The following is a 15000-nucleotide window of genomic DNA, read 5'->3' on the forward strand; positions in this document are numbered from 1 at the left end:
GAAGAAGGTGAAGAGAATGAAGACAGTGCAGATGTGGTATCGCAAGTGAAGTTCCAGTGGTGGTTTGTAGAAACTTGTAAATAAATTTCCCAAACTTTCGGACCCTAGTCTGCTGCAATAAACGACCAACGAACTTGCATTACCTTTTGAAGGCCAATTTTTCAGCTCGTAGTGCTTGGCTGGCTGTTTTATTGGTATGTACATACACGTTAAGAACTATGTTTTGTACAAATTCTATTTCAAGTCGATACTGATCTTTGCCGCGGTAAGTTCATTTAAGCACAGCATGAATTCCTGTATTTACATATGCTCTACCACGGGGCATGTATAAGGCTCCACAGTCTATGAGCAAGAGTATGTTCAACGAAGGATCTGACCTCAATCGTACTGTATCGTGGTGGTCATACGCATTATAAAACTGAGTTTGACTCAGAGCACCGGCACAACGCGTCCATCTTTCGGTTGCACAGCGGTTGGACTGTCTTGGATGAAAAATCGGCTGTTTCTAGGCATCTGCCGGAAGGAGAGATCGATGCGATCGAATCAGTGGGTGTTTTGAAGACATGCGCTCGCGGCGCCGCACTTCGGGGCTGACCACACGACGACACTGACACTTTATTTCTTCCACGCGGAAGAACCAACTTTTCCTTCGTCGTTCGTAGCGTTTGTAGCTAATTTCGGAAAGTTGTTCTCCAAATAGTGAGTTTGTTTGTGTTCGGTTAGCTCGTCACTTAGCAACACCTGCTTGCACACTTGGCAGACTTCCAGCTTCGAAACGGCACTCGTTGCCTTTCCCTTGGCCGCCGGTCTAGCACGACTTTTTTCGTCCTGGCAGTACACCAAGTACAATTCCTACAAACGCCAAAAATACGGTAACGCTTCTATGTGTTTTACAGGCTATTTCGTGCAAGTAGTGCCACACGCCTTACCTGTTGCTTTGCGATATTTGGCAGTAAGGCAATCAGTTCCGGAAAGGTATCGGTGAAACGATCACCCAGCGCTGCTTTACAATGCTCGTAGTAGGCCGGAGCATTGTACTGGCCGTCGCGGAACATTTGCGAAATAGTTCGGAATTCGGCCAACGCTTCGGGGCTCTTCAATGTCCTTTGAAACTGTGTGACCAAACTCTGGAAAAAGAGAGAGTTTTAAATGCAACATAAAACGAAGCGACCAAAGCCTACTACGTACATGATTCCGCTTGGTAGCATTCGATGGAGCCACGTAACTATGCGACGGTAGTATGTTGTACGATTCTCCGTTAGAGTTGATGAACGTCATGTGGTTGGTATTCCGCGCGACAGAATTTAGCGTTACGGCGTGTCCGAACCCGGGCGGTGGTGCTGGTACACGCTTGACATTAACATTCTCAAACCCGGGCGGGGTGCGTTTGGGTGCTGCAGCTAGCGCCAAGTCCGCATTGTTGCCGCCAAGCGCCAAGCGAATAGAATCGCTCCCGATCGAAGGATACGCCTCTCCGGGGTCACCGCGGTTGTTCAAACGGTCTCGCTTTGCGTTGAGCGTGGTGCTGTTGTTAGTACTCGCCGGGTTATTATTAGACGCCGTTGGCGCACCATTGGAGCCGTTTACTTTCGGAGTTGGCTTTTGCTGTTCTTTACTGCGATCCTTGAGGACAGCCGAATTGCTCTTCGACATCGACTCGGTGGCATTATTGTTCCGAGCGTCGGCCTTCGCATGGGCGTCTTTCGATTTGGAGGATTTTTCGCCCGATTTCTTGCCGGTCAATACGTTCAGATTCACGAAACCTCCATCGTCTTTCAGGTTGGGTGCCGGAGCAGGCTTTTTCTTGCTGGACAACGTACTGTTGCCACTGGCGGCACTGGCATTTGTTGAAGCTTTCGTTGCTCCAGAGACCCACGATGCAGGCTTGGCCGCGGTAGGAACACTCGCTTCGCCCAACGTCGGGAAAGCTTTGGTCGAGTTTACGCTCGGTATGACCATCTGAGTAGACGACGAACTCTTCTTCGTGTCTTTCACCTCTATTGTATTCACCTTTGATACAACACTGGACACAGAAACGTAATCGTCGGCCATTGCGCGGTGTTTCGCGGACATTGCATTCAAATTCACCATCCCACTGCCGCCTCCGCGATCATCCGGCATGTCGGCAAACATGTCTGTACCTTTACGACCCACCGACGCTCCCGACAGGCCTTTCGAGGAACCGGGCAAAGCGGGAAAGTCCGCCTGGTTGCGTTTCCCCACGACGGACGGTGTTCCACTGTTCGGTGGCCTGTTGGACACGTGTATCATCATGCTAGTGCCCCCGGCAACTACTGCTGCCGCTCGGCCGGCACTGCTAGACGGTTGGCTCGGTTTCAGCAGTGAGCTGGCGGTGATTTTACTGCTAAACCCTTCGTTCAGACTCGTCGGCCCGGTGCTCTCTCCGCCTTCCGATCCGAGAGCGGGGAAATTCTCTTTCGTTCGAGCTAGACCGGCTGCCCCGTAAACTCGCTGCCTAATAGACACATTGTTAGGCCGAAATACCGGATTCGGTGCAGTGCCACCCAACGATGGAAAGTCCTGCTCACTAGTTGCATCAATCACTCGCTTCGGATGCTGCTGTACCGTTTGCTGTTGCTGGGTCGATTCCACCAACATTTCAAATTCTCTTTGAGTTTCGTGATTCATGACATCGCGGCCATCACCACGGCCGCCACGGCCACTGCCATTGCCGCCGCCGCGTGACCGACCTGACGGACCGCCATTATTAGACACACCACCAACGGCCCCTCCACCGGGACCGGCTCCAGAGCTCCCGGGTGCCATGGCGTGCCGCGGTGCATACGAAAACTCTAGCTCCAGGGTACGGGTTTGCTTGTTCGTTTGCCGGTTCATCGTTTTACCGTGTGCCGTCGCTCGATGGGCCCGTAAATCGATTTCCGATCGAAACACCGACGTAAACTGTTCCTGCTCACAGTCACCTTCCTCACAGAGGAAGTGATCGGACCGAAAGTGTTCCCGCAGCGAGGTGTAGTCACTGCAATTGACCCCAACGAATGAGCCGTTACTACGGAAGTGGCGTAGGGCACTCTGGCCATGCTTACCCATAGAAATAGTTTCGTCCATCGGCATCACAGTAGTGACAGAAGAAGTGGTCCTTACGCAGATGACGGAACAGTTCATCCTTGTCCAGAAAACGAGTATCGCAGTACTCGCACAGCGGGTGACCCCGATGACCGACCTTGTCCGGGTCACCTTTGCGTCGGTGGAGTGCCAGTTCCTGGCGATTGTAGCACCGCCGTTCCGAAGAGAACACCTTCAGATGCTCGGTGCATATGTCGCAGTAAAACATTTCGTGCTTCTTCCGGACATGTTCCCGCAGCAGCTCGAATTTGGGAAAATTCTTTTCGTCACACCTGGAAATTAGTTCGTACGAAACGGTAAGCTCGTGCTTGGAGAACATTTTGCATGCGCACTGCGCAGAATGCGCGAACGATCCGTGCATTCGCGCAAAATCACGCCAATGCAAATTCCCCATATAAATGATGGTAGACGGTGCATCATCTTTTCGCAGTGTTGGCAGCTCTTCCGACCGACGTTCTTCGCGCGTGCACTAGAGATGCGCGCGCATCACGAAAGATCGGCGAAGAGCCAGAGCGAAAGCCAGAGACCCCTGTGAGGGTGCACCCGAGCTCGGCGCTTACCGCGGGCATTTGTTGTCCAGCAGATCGAAGAACGCTTGCTGCACCTCAACCTCGGTAAAGCAGATGCGATACTTTTTGTCGTACAACCCGGAACGGTTTTTCGTCTCCAGCTGCTGGTACGGCATGAGCACTTTGCAAAATATAACCTACAAAAGATAAGACAAACATAGAAATGCGGGGGCCGCAATGTGGGGGGGAGCACCCTCATACCTTTGACAGATCACGGCGGCAGATGGGACAATCATTTTGGCGACACAGCACGCGTATCCGCGTCGAACACTCGTAGCAACAGAGATGGTCACATTCGCCGATCGCAAAGTAGACGATTGGCTTGAAGCAGACAACACACAGAGTCTCGGCCGCCGCTTCGGGATCGCTGGTGAGCTTTTCCTGCTGCACAGAGCGCTGCCGATTGCTGGCCATGTTTGTCCGACTTTCGATTCTTGCCCCTCGAGGATTCGTGGCAACTGCTGCAGGGGGGGCCGTAGACCGTAGAACGAATTGCTCGCTGATTTCCAACGCACTGCTGTGTGCTTGCAGCGGAGAAAGCACGGTGAGGTTACGACGACAGGAAATGGAACGCGACACGTACGCGACGGCGTTTCTCGGCACGGCCAAAACGGATCTCTTATCGGTCGACACAGCGGTTAGGATGCAGATTTACGCAACGTTAGACTTGGGCCACGTAACGCTAGTTGATGAGAGAGCAGCCTCAATTGAAGCGAAATTATTTTGCAACAATCAGCAATAGTTAGGCGCACGAGACGGATTTCCTCTGGCCGAGCAGCGATATTTCACTTCCAATCGAAAAAGACAGACACTCGAACGGAACAAACTGACAACTGGATTCTCCCGTTTTTTTGCTCGTTCCGCGCGGACCCTTGCACTGACAGCTGGTTGGAAGTTGGACAGTTGAAAAACTGCTGAGTGCTGAGTTACTTTGCTTCGCAGTTTCGGCCTTTCTCTCTCTCTCACTCGCTCTTTAGTTGCTCGCGTATTTGGCGGACATAAGGCAGCGTTGCCAACCTTTGCGCTACCGATAGCCAGAGCTGCATAATCGTTCTAAATCATCAAGGCAACCGGATAAAATTCTAACGATAGGTTGAAAAAATCCCAAATCTATGCTGCTACAGGCGATCCGTGATCTGTTGCATGTTCGGCACTGAAAACAGGGTTAGGTCACATATCACATGTTTGTGACGGTCGGAGGAGCTAGTTTGGCAGTACTGTTTGCGCGAGCCAGGATTGCAAGAAAGCGACCAGAGTTTAGTATGCCCAGTTGCAAATCGAACACAGCTTTCCAGGGTGACAACACGGAGTGTGTTCCCGTGCCCAGTAAATACGTGAAGAATGCGAATTGGTGAAACGATAAGCAAGATGGTGTTCATATGAGCGTAAGGATTGTTCCGATCTTGCTGGTGCTCCACCGCCCAACGAGCCCGTGCGCGTATTAATAGAAGCAATGTTCTGAATCGTCACGCGGAATCGCTTTCACCCCGTCGCAAAGCCTGCGTTGTGTGGTGATGTTTCTGCAGCCGATTCTTCGGTCCGTTCTGCAGTTTCTTCACATTAAATCATCCGCCAGGATGGAAAAGGGGCGATACTCCGTTTGCAGTGGGACGCACCTTGATTCATCTTAATTTGTCTGTCGCGTTGCCTTCAGCACGGTGCGTAGTAAGAAGTGCTATCGTAATGTAATGCAATTGAAAGTGCGCATCTGAACCATCTTATCACAGTTTTAACATCAGCGGAATGCAACACCCGAATTTGTCTTCACAAATTCGCGGCACAGCTTTTTCGCTGGATGATGGCAAGATAGGGAAGCGAATTGCTCGATCGATTGGATCATTTACTATTACGGATAATAGTTGATTGAAAAAGTGTTCCAGCGTTCCAGCACGGGTGGTGACAAGGAAAATTCTATCCTGTTTCGTTTCATCCTTTTATGGCTCACTTTCTCTCTTTCTCTCACTTTTCTCCCTCTGTAGCGCGTCTGACTCATTACTCTCAAACACTCCCTTTCTTGTGGGGCTCTTTTTTGCTTGTGTATGCTTTTCCATCCCAGCTGATGATCTGTGGCTCGGTTCTGCAAGCTTCCTAAATTAAAGTTCTCCATATTGGGCAGCTACGTTACCAAGGGAACGATGATCTAAGTAAGCTTTACTGGCAAACCCCTGTTGCGATAGTGAACAAGTAGTTGAAGTGATGCCGCGTAAACTGTGACTTGTCGAAATCCCAACCAGTGTCCGATTGCTGGCCACCAAATCCAATGATATAGTTTGTCACATTATTTCATTACAGCTGACGCGCTGCAAACTCAAAGCAACATCCTTCTCTCTTTCCTCTCTGCCTCTCTCTGCGAGTGTACAATACGTGGTGGCATAAGTGAAATTCAATGTTTAATATACACTCCGGCGGCAACCTCCCTGGGATAGGCTAAGGTTATCATCGGTGCAAGGTGTCAGAAAGGAAAACCCCGGCCAGCAGGAGGCGTATAAATAGCGTGGAAAATGTGGAAAGTGTATTTTTAGATATTATGGAACATACCGACGACGTCAGCCACCATTGCCCGGTGTAGTGCAGAGAAAGAGAAAGAGCGTGTGTGGGGTTAGTGACAGCGAGTGAAAGTGAAAAGAAGGCCGAAAACGGAAATCATTAACCATCAAAAGGATCGTTGCCGTTTGCTGCTGCTACTGAGCGCAGGATCCAATCGCAGCCTGCGACGCAAGGCTCCTTACTGTGGGATGTGAAGTAGTATCGCAGCTCGGATCCCAGCCGTCGTTTCGATCATCGCCCCCGTCCGTCGTCCTTCAGTGTGTTATGGTGATCGAACGTTGCCAATGTGGTATCGCAGTTTCAACGTTGGCAGAACGGTCCTGCCTCGTAGAAATGCACAGTTTCGTGTTTAAAAGCCTACCCCACATCACATCACCGAGACAAGGTCGGGCCAGCCAGGCTTAATACGGTGAAGAGAGGAAGAGAGAGTAGTGCGCCGACTGAAGGGCGTGTGAGCTCTGACAGAGGGTCTACACACTTTACCACACAGCAGCCGATCAAGTAACCGTGACTCTGGTCCATCGGCAACGATCGTCTCGCGTAAGATACGCGATAACTACATAAATCAGAACCTGCCGAATTCTGTCGCACAACCCGAACACACACCAGCGCAACCATGCCGGAATTGATCGGTGTTGGAGAGTTTCTGGAGGAAACGAGGGAGGACTACAATTCCCCGACGACGTCTACCTTCGTGTCACGGATGGCACAGTGCCGACAAACTATTGCCGCGTTAGAGGAGGTAAGTTTGAACGGATTCGATGCCGTCATCGGTATCAATTCCGGCCAAGCGGCCATCAATCTATCCCTCCGTCCCCGGCCTCGCCGGTGACTACGATCGCACACGAAATCCAATATCTCTCCCAATCTTCCGCCATTCACCAGCAGGCGTTGTTTACGCCCCATCATGGTCTACTGGCCATCGGGCGAGCGTTTGAATCACTTCACCTTGCGCGCGTAGTCAAACGCAGAACACGTTGAAGAGAGAAGCACGACATTCCAGAGCCTTATATGAACATGTCCATTTCCGCCGGATCGTCGTCGTTGGTGGCGCCCCTTCCTCTGACTGGTGCCAGATCACAATGGTGTCTCTTCGGCGAGGTGTCGCGGACGCACGTCGTGTACATTGTACCTAAAGCTAACTTGAATATTGATTGCTTTTATTGCTCTTCCGTGGCTCGTAAGATCAGCAGGAGAAGATCAGCGTATGCTGGTGGCGTTGTGAGAAGGTCACACGCTATCTTACGTCTTGCGCACGTCACTGTTTCTGCACACAGTTTCCCCTGGCAGAGGCCTGTTTTCGAAATCGATCCGCAAGGTCACTTCATACTGTGCACCCCCTCCCAGCCCCGACAGATGATTCCACGGGCAATCCCGTCGCTTCTACACCGATTGACTAGATCCGTTGCATCATCTAGAAGCCTATGAACCCGTGATGACTCCAAGATACACACCCCGCACGCCTTTTATCGTTATTTATTTGGTTGCTCTGATTCGTCGCAAGAACCGTCGAAGGTGAATTCAATTCTCGTATCATTTGCGTAATTACGCGACTGCTGACGACGACGGCATCGTGTTGCGCCCGTCTTCGTCGTTGCGTACTGGCCCGGCCCTGGCTGACGGTTTGAACAATGATACTTTGAGATGATGACAGCCTCTACACACTTGAACCTTTTAACGTTGATCGTGTTGCATTAAACTATCATGCCCGACGATGATTTGAGTGGCTACAGGAGGCGTGTGGAATTAATAAAATTTGAATTAATAATTAGCCGTGCTCCAAGGGGATACCCGGGGACCACCGAAACGGTCGTACCATCGGTGAGCCATATAAGGGAATCACTCGAGGGCTACGTGCACGCAATGGGCGAGTGCGGTTGGGACGTGCAAACGGCCTGGGTCATTTTTAATATAACACTTAAACACAGCATATCGACTGTGCATATCACCTGTGGGGTTGTCAGTTGCATTGGGTCATGTTGAAAAATTTAAAGCATCGATAACAGCATGATTTATTTATAGAAAACCTTCATTCGATAACCCGTCTTGTTCCTAGCCCAGCGCGCAGTATGTGTCGGCCATGGTTTGCTCTTTGCAAAGGCCCGAGTATATCCTTTGCACTCTCTATCGTTTAATGAATCAACAGGGTCTCGTGTACCCGGCGCACGGAACTGGTTTCTCCTATGCTGCTGCTGCTGCTGCTGCTGCTGCTGCCATTGGCATGCGGCAGCAGCAGCTGCTGTTGGTGGGCTTTGTCATGTTTTGAAAAAGGTGCACACAGAAAAAAACCGAAACCTGATACCGCCACTCCGTGACCTAGGAAAGATGTTGATGACGAACAGAAAGCAGAAAAAACAATGCCCCGCGGAACGTGCCAATTCAAACATGCCTGTTGAAACTGTTTTATTGATACCGATGGACAAATTATGTCTACTTACGGTCAAGTGTCTGTTCGATCAGCCATCAGCCTCGGATCCCTACGATCCCCGTATTTCACAATTGTGACCCCCCCTATGTCCGGTCTCTGGAGGGGATGCCTGCAATGGCACATCCTTATCACTACAGGGGTCTGACAATGTAAATTTCTGCGTATTCTTTTATCGTACGACGTTTCTTATCGTCGGGAACACAATCTACCGCAATGATTGCAGAAGAACGTAAATGATTAATAAAAGCAAACCACGAAACACTAAAATCTGTTTGACGGAAAGTTTAATCACGCTCCATTCCTTCCATTTAATCTCACGCAGACACTAGACTTCGATCGGGAAGGATTGACGAAATTGAAAAAGGCTGTCAAAGCTATACACAACTCAGGAAACAGTAAGTAACTGAGGTCTCGTTGCCTGGCGGTGCTGTAAACGTTTTCGATCCGCGGGGTCCCTCACTCTTTTTCTAGCTCATGTGGACAATGAGATGTGTCTAGTGCGGGCGCTGGAACGGCTTGGTTCAGTCGCATTGTCTAAGGAGGAACCGGATATCGGTGCAGCATTCCTGAAGTTTTCCGTCGTTACCAAAGAACTCAGTGCCCTAATGAAAACACTGGTAAGCTATCGGCACACTGATTACTGATTCCCTTAACTGACTCCATTCCGTTGCTCGCCCGACAGATGCAAAATATCAACAATATCGTTATGTTCCCGGTGGACTCGCTGCTCAAGTCGGAGCTGCGCGGCATGAAGGGTGAGATGAAGCGACCGTTCGACAAGGCTGCCAAAGATTATGACTCCAAGCTGATGAAGATCGAGAAGGAAAAGAAAGCCCTTGCCAAAGAGGTGGGCATGATGCGGTCCGAAGTGACACCTGCCGAGATTGCGGACGAAATCGAAAAGGAGCGTCGCGTGTTTCAGCTGCAAATGTGCGAGGTAAGGGATGAGTTGTGAAGGCGGTCCTTTTTGCGATGTTGGTTTCCGATAACTAACCCGTTGTTTGTGTTCCATTCTAGTATCTCATCAAATTCAATGAAATCAAAACCAAAAAAGGCATCGAACTGTTGCAACACTTGGTGGAATATTATCATGCTCAAAACAAGTAAGTTTGCGGTTTCCCGCTATTGGTACTATCTTGGCCTCTGCACTATCTTGGTACACTTTTAATGCGCCCTTGCGCAGTCTGATATCCGTGCCGATATCGAATAGCTTTATCAATCTGGCTTTGGGGCGGCGACGTGATTACGATAACAGAAACGGAGTGGCGTTGCACGTTGGGATTTTCGCGGCCAGTGTAGTGCACATACAATCAAGCACCATGAGCGTAATGCACATGGGCAATGAGGTGAACGGTGTGGCTTATGGCGTTGCCTACAGTGGCCTACAGTGGTGCGATTTACCGTGACCGAAAGGTGCTAGAACCACGGACCGGTGACTAATTGTAATGTACCTGCCTTTATTCGCACCCCTTCGCAGCTACTTTAAGGATGGACTGAAGACAATCGCACACTTCGGGACGTATATCGAGGAGCTGAGTGTGAAGCTGCAAACGATCCGTCACAAGCAGGACGAGGAACGGCGGAAACTGCTCGAACTGCGCACCCTGCTCCGGTCGACGCCCGATTTCGATCGGGTGGAGAATGTGCCGCCCGGTGACAAGGGCGCCGCTGGTTATTCGCTGCATCAGCTACAGGGTGACAAAAATCACGGCATCACGCGCAGCGGTCACTTGTTGAAGAAGAGCGAAGGAAAGGTGAGGCGCGTTTGGCAGAAGCGGCGGTGCCGCGTGACAGCGGATGGCTTTCTGGACATTTGCCATGCGGACGAAACGAAGGCACCGACCCGCGTGAATCTGCTGACGTGCCAAATCAAACCGTTGGCGGACGACAAGAAGGGGTTCGATCTAATAAGCTGTAAGTGTTGGGTGGAACTTTTCTGTGGGGCCCACATGTGTCCTCTAACAAATCCCTTCTCGTCGTGCTTCGTAGACAATCGATCATATCACTTCCAAGCGGAAGATGAAGGTGACCAAAAGGCTTGGATGTCGGTGTTAGTGAACTGCAAGGAGAAAGCCCTGGCCAAAGCATTCCAGCACGCCAACCCGCAGATGAGCCCCAGTTTGATCGAGCTACAAAAGACCGTCATCAAGCACATACAGAATCTGCCGGGCAACGATCAGTGCTGCGACTGTGGCTCGAAGAACGACGTGACGTGGATCAGCCTGAACTTTGGTATCCTCGTGTGCATCCAATGTTCGGGTGTGCACCGGGATCTTGGCGTGCACCACTCGCGGATACAGAGTTTAACGCTCGATAATCTGACGACCGCTCAGCTTCTGGTGGCACGCGCGATGGGCAACAATGCGCTGAACGAGGTCATGGAAGCTACGTTGGCCGGCCAAGGCAAACTGTTGCCGGAAAGCTCGATGTAAGTGCGGTGCACTTTTGATACGAGACATCGAACGTGTACGAGTCATGCGTTATTTTTTATTTGTTCGTATGTTTCGTACAGGGAAGAGCGTTACGATTTCATTCGCGCAAAGTATGTCGCAAAGCGGTACGTTATGCGAACCTGTGCCGACGATCGCGATCTTCGGAGTGATCTGGAGCAGGCCGTCATCAATGCCGATCTCAGCCAGTTACTGCAAGTTTGGGCGGAAGGTGCCGATCTCACCTGCGTTCTACCCTCGTCGGTAAGATACTTGCCCCTAGTGCAGTTAAACGCGGTCCGATTGATGCGACCTCCGGTTTCTCGGTTCACAGGATTCCGGCGAAACGGCACTCCATCTGGGGGTTCTCCGTGAAATGGGTTCGACGTTGCACATTGTTGATTTCCTCATACAAAACATGACGGCGCAAGGTTTGAACAAGCAAACGAATGCCCCCGGACCGATGGATGTGACGGGCAAAAATACTGCACTGCATCTGTGCGCCCTGCACGATCGGCGCGAGTGCATGAAGTTGCTGCTGCGCTCCGGCTGCGACTGCGACATTCGCAACTCGCAGAACAAACTAGCGTTGGACATTGCCAAAGAAATGGGTCACGAGGCGTGCAAAGAATTGGTAAGTGGATGGCCGATGCCATCGCGATCCCGCGACCCGTTTTAACCCCGCGCACCATTCTGTTTCCACAGATTGAACATGCCATGAAGAGGGAAAAGAGCGCCTTCGACCACATCAACACGGATTGGAACATTCATGACGATGGATCGACTGACTTCTCCGACGACGATACGGTCATGATGGACGAGCGAAAGTCTCGCTCGCGGCCACCAAGTTTTGTGGGTGGCGACTCACCGGTTGCGCTGCGATCACGCTCCTCGACCTGCGACTCGATCCAAAGTGGTTCCAGTCCGAGCTCAAGTTGTAATCCGAACGCAGCGCGCGATCAGCGCCAAATACCGATTCCATCGTCCGGAACTAGTCCAAAGCAGTACAGTGCTGCCTCAGTATTCTCCTCTTCACACTACGGAGGTGGTGTCGGTACCGGTACCAGCTCGAGCTCCGGTGTCGGCATTGGCTCTAGTCCCAATTCCAGCAGTTCTGGTGGTGGCGTTATCCGATCGGCCGGATCGGGAACTGTTGCTGCTGTTGCTGCGGGCGGTGGCCCAAATTGTGTGGCAGCGTTCGCGGCGGCCCAAGCAAAGAAACCTTCTTCCGGTACGCCATGCGCTGGATAGTTTCTCCCCCTCAACTCATCACATTAATTATCATGCTCATCTTTACAGTGAATTCGTTGAAGAAACGAACCGCTCCGGCTCCACCACCAACCACCTACGGGACTTTGCCCCATGCTCCTCGGCATTCGCAAAACATGGAAGGTGATATGTTTGGCGTACCGTCGCAGCATATGCTGCACGGTAACCATCACCATCACCCGGACATGTACAGCACGCTGCCGCACCTGAGAGGATCGGATCCAGCGGGTGCACTGAGCGGCGGGAGCAGTGGGCTATTGGCTGGTGAACTGCGCGGTGGGTCATCCAAATCGATCCAAGCTCAGCTGCATTTTGACAACAAAATATTCGACCGTTACGAACCGTACACGTCGTTGTCGTCGGCCACAAGCGGCGGCGGTGGTGGCGGCGTCGTCGTGGGACGCGACCCGAACTTCTTGAGCACATTCACCGGCGGTCACAAGCGGTCCCCTAGTGGCGAATCGTTAGGACGCAATTTAGGTAAGGCTAACGCAGCTGATACGACGCAACCGCATACCTAGAGCTCGATGTGTAATCCGTTTGTTAACCGTTTAGCTGGTGCCAAACTCGTGCTTCCTCCTGCCGGCGAAATTCCGCAACTGAAACCGGTCACCAATCGGCCGAAGCAACCGATACCAACTACTGCCAGTGCAGGTGAGCTTCGGAACGCGGGATGCAGATTGTGTTGTGCTAATTGCGCCTCCTGCATACTTTTAGATAAATCTTTATCAAACGGACAATCGAACGAAAGCTTATCTTCCATGGATGACGCCATTGTAATGCGACGAAAGGTAAGGTGGTCCACGGTGCGATGGTTGTGTGCAAAATACTAACGGTTTTTGTCTTCCGTTTTGGTCTCATGCATTTGGTTGCATGCAAATGTTATTTGGTTGCATGCCAAATAAAAAAAGGCAAAAGGACCAGTTCCGGCGGCGGCGGTGGCGGCCTACGGTGCAGATGGTACCGGAGGTGGATATATCGATTTCGATACGTCCGGGACGGCGGGAAAGAGTTTGGACCACTCGGTCGCTTCTTCGTCCGGGGCCAATCTCGACTCGACCAGCAGCAGCAGTTTTAGCCGAAACGACACCAGTGGTGGTGCTTCGTCCACCGGAATGGATTCCTTTAACCTGTCCAGCAGAAGCTTCGTGAGTGGTATTGGTATTGCACGTGTCCGGGCTGGCCACTAATGGCACCCTTTTCACTCCCCAGACTGGAGGATTACGACGATGCCGAGCGCTGTACGACTGCAATGCCGATAACGACGATGAGCTCGAGTTCAAGGAGGGTGAAATTTTGATTGTACTCAACGAGCGGACGGACGACGAGAACTGGATGGAGGGACAGATCGAAGGCGACAGTACGCGGCGGGGCATGTTCCCGGTGAGCTTCGTGCAGATGATAACCGATTAGGAAGCCACAACGGAGAAAAACGACCGTGAGAGAGCATTTATCGGCGACAGGTTCAGCAAAGGAGCATCAAGGGATGGACGAACGAAGAAACGGCTACATTTGGCTACGAACTGACAGAGAGGAAACCACTGTTCCTAGTCTCTCGACGACCAAAGTTGGTTGTGGTGGTGTGCGCATTATTTTAGGATATCCGGACGGAAAAGATAACATCAAACAAAAACTATGTGCATTATATGCATCGCATCGTATACTCACGATTAATTTATTCCATTACATTGCGTAAAACACACACAAACATTGACGTCCAGTGTGGTTCCTACACACGGTCCTTACGGGCACGGCACGGGGACAAGTGTTTCTTCCATTGCTTCTACTATTTATTGCGTTGTGAGCATGTCCGGTCCAGCCGCGCTCGAACGTTAGCAGGCGACTTTAGATAGTTTCGAACTCGTATTCGTTCCTTTTAAATATTTGTTTCATTCGCGCGCAAAGCCGTGTCTCAGTGTCACCGTGAGACGCTGACTAATCTTTCCTCTTTTCACCCGGGCAGAAAGTGGGCGAGATCGGGTTCAAAGTTGCCGTACTCGATGGCGGTGGCCGCTGATGTAGCGGATGGACAAAGAAACGCCTGCGTTACCAGTGTAATGTTAGAAATTCCATTATTGAGACAAGGTGAACACGGAACGGAACGTTTGTAAATGTTTGTGGAACCTGATTCCTCCCCATTTGTAAGCGGTTTGGAGAGTGCTAAAGAAAGCAAGTTGTGTGTTGCCAATAGGGGATGTCCAGCAAGCAAGATGTATCATTAGTATCATGCCTGTTATATTTGAATTATGGAAGCGAACGCGTGTTGGGAGAGAGTATATTTAACAATCGAAAGGACAACACAATACACGTGCCAGTATGTATAAAAACCTAAGTAAAAGTAAATACAAATCCTACTCAAAGGAATGAGAGAACGATAAGAATGATAGCATCTGTAGCGTAGTGTGGCCAAGGAAAAGAGGCGACTCCCAAAAAGGCTTATTTATTACATCAGCGCGAATTGTGGGCGCTTCGTGTTCTTCATCCCCAGATCGGACGGCAGCTCGGTGCTGAGCCCCGTGCTCGGCATTCGAGCGGTGCGGGCACCTTTCTTTTGCATCCACGAATCACGTCAAAGGTATTTATGTGTCGAAAACGGATAGAACAATCGATAGATACAATTTGTTGTTGATGAAATAGATTGATAGAATGGCGC

General features: G+C 50.9%; 2 protein-coding genes across 2 annotated transcripts in view; one reads left to right on the top strand and one right to left on the bottom strand.

Annotated features, from left to right (window-relative positions):
- Positions 1-160: 160 nt before the first annotated feature.
- On the bottom strand, positions 161-4457 carry LOC131208315 (E3 ubiquitin-protein ligase ZNF598). The gene is made up of 6 exons (XM_058201012.1): positions 3876-4457; positions 3666-3811; positions 3066-3377; positions 1189-2998; positions 930-1127; positions 161-852 (listed from the first exon to the last, which is right to left on the bottom strand). The coding sequence occupies exons 1-6, from the start codon at positions 4086-4088 to the stop codon at positions 616-618; spliced, it is 2916 nt and encodes a 971-aa protein (XP_058056995.1). The 5' UTR covers positions 4089-4457; the 3' UTR covers positions 161-615.
- Positions 4458-8975: 4518 nt separating this feature from the next.
- Positions 8976-15000, top strand: part of LOC131206494 (arfGAP with SH3 domain, ANK repeat and PH domain-containing protein) — a 6233-nt gene continuing 208 nt past the window's right edge. Inside the window, exons 1-14 of the mRNA XM_058199062.1 lie at positions 8976-9044; positions 9121-9266; positions 9332-9586; positions 9667-9752; positions 10127-10563; positions 10639-11077; positions 11162-11342; positions 11413-11712; positions 11784-12309; positions 12378-12827; positions 12903-13001; positions 13065-13138; positions 13259-13495; positions 13560-15000. The exon at positions 13560-15000 is cut by the window's right edge and continues 208 nt beyond it. Of these exons, the coding sequence (XP_058055045.1) occupies positions 9138-9266; positions 9332-9586; positions 9667-9752; positions 10127-10563; positions 10639-11077; positions 11162-11342; positions 11413-11712; positions 11784-12309; positions 12378-12827; positions 12903-13001; positions 13065-13138; positions 13259-13495; positions 13560-13760 (3414 nt within the window). The 5' untranslated portion in view covers positions 8976-9044; positions 9121-9137 and the 3' untranslated portion in view covers positions 13761-15000. The remainder of the gene's footprint in view (positions 9045-9120; positions 9267-9331; positions 9587-9666; positions 9753-10126; positions 10564-10638; positions 11078-11161; positions 11343-11412; positions 11713-11783; positions 12310-12377; positions 12828-12902; positions 13002-13064; positions 13139-13258; positions 13496-13559) is intronic.

The sequence above is a fragment of the Anopheles bellator genome, chromosome 1, assembly GCF_943735745.2.
Source record: "Anopheles bellator chromosome 1, idAnoBellAS_SP24_06.2, whole genome shotgun sequence".
NCBI classification, from domain to species: domain Eukaryota; kingdom Metazoa; phylum Arthropoda; class Insecta; order Diptera; family Culicidae; genus Anopheles; species Anopheles bellator.

What these genes read in the sequence shown, in the direction of transcription:
- LOC131208315 (XM_058201012.1), bottom strand. Translation starts at nt 4,088, where the DNA reads ATGGCCAGCAATCGGCAGCGCTCTGTGCAGCAGGAAAAGCTCACCAGC. An exon ending in GCCGCCGTGATCTGTCAAAG is followed by an intron (nt 3,812 to 3,875) that starts GTATGAGGGTGC and finishes TATCTTTTGTAG; the next exon opens with GTTATATTTTGCAAAGTGCT. An exon ending in CTGGACAACAAATGCCCGCG is followed by an intron (nt 3,378 to 3,665) that starts GTAAGCGCCGAG and finishes ACTAATTTCCAG; the next exon opens with GTGTGACGAAAAGAATTTTC.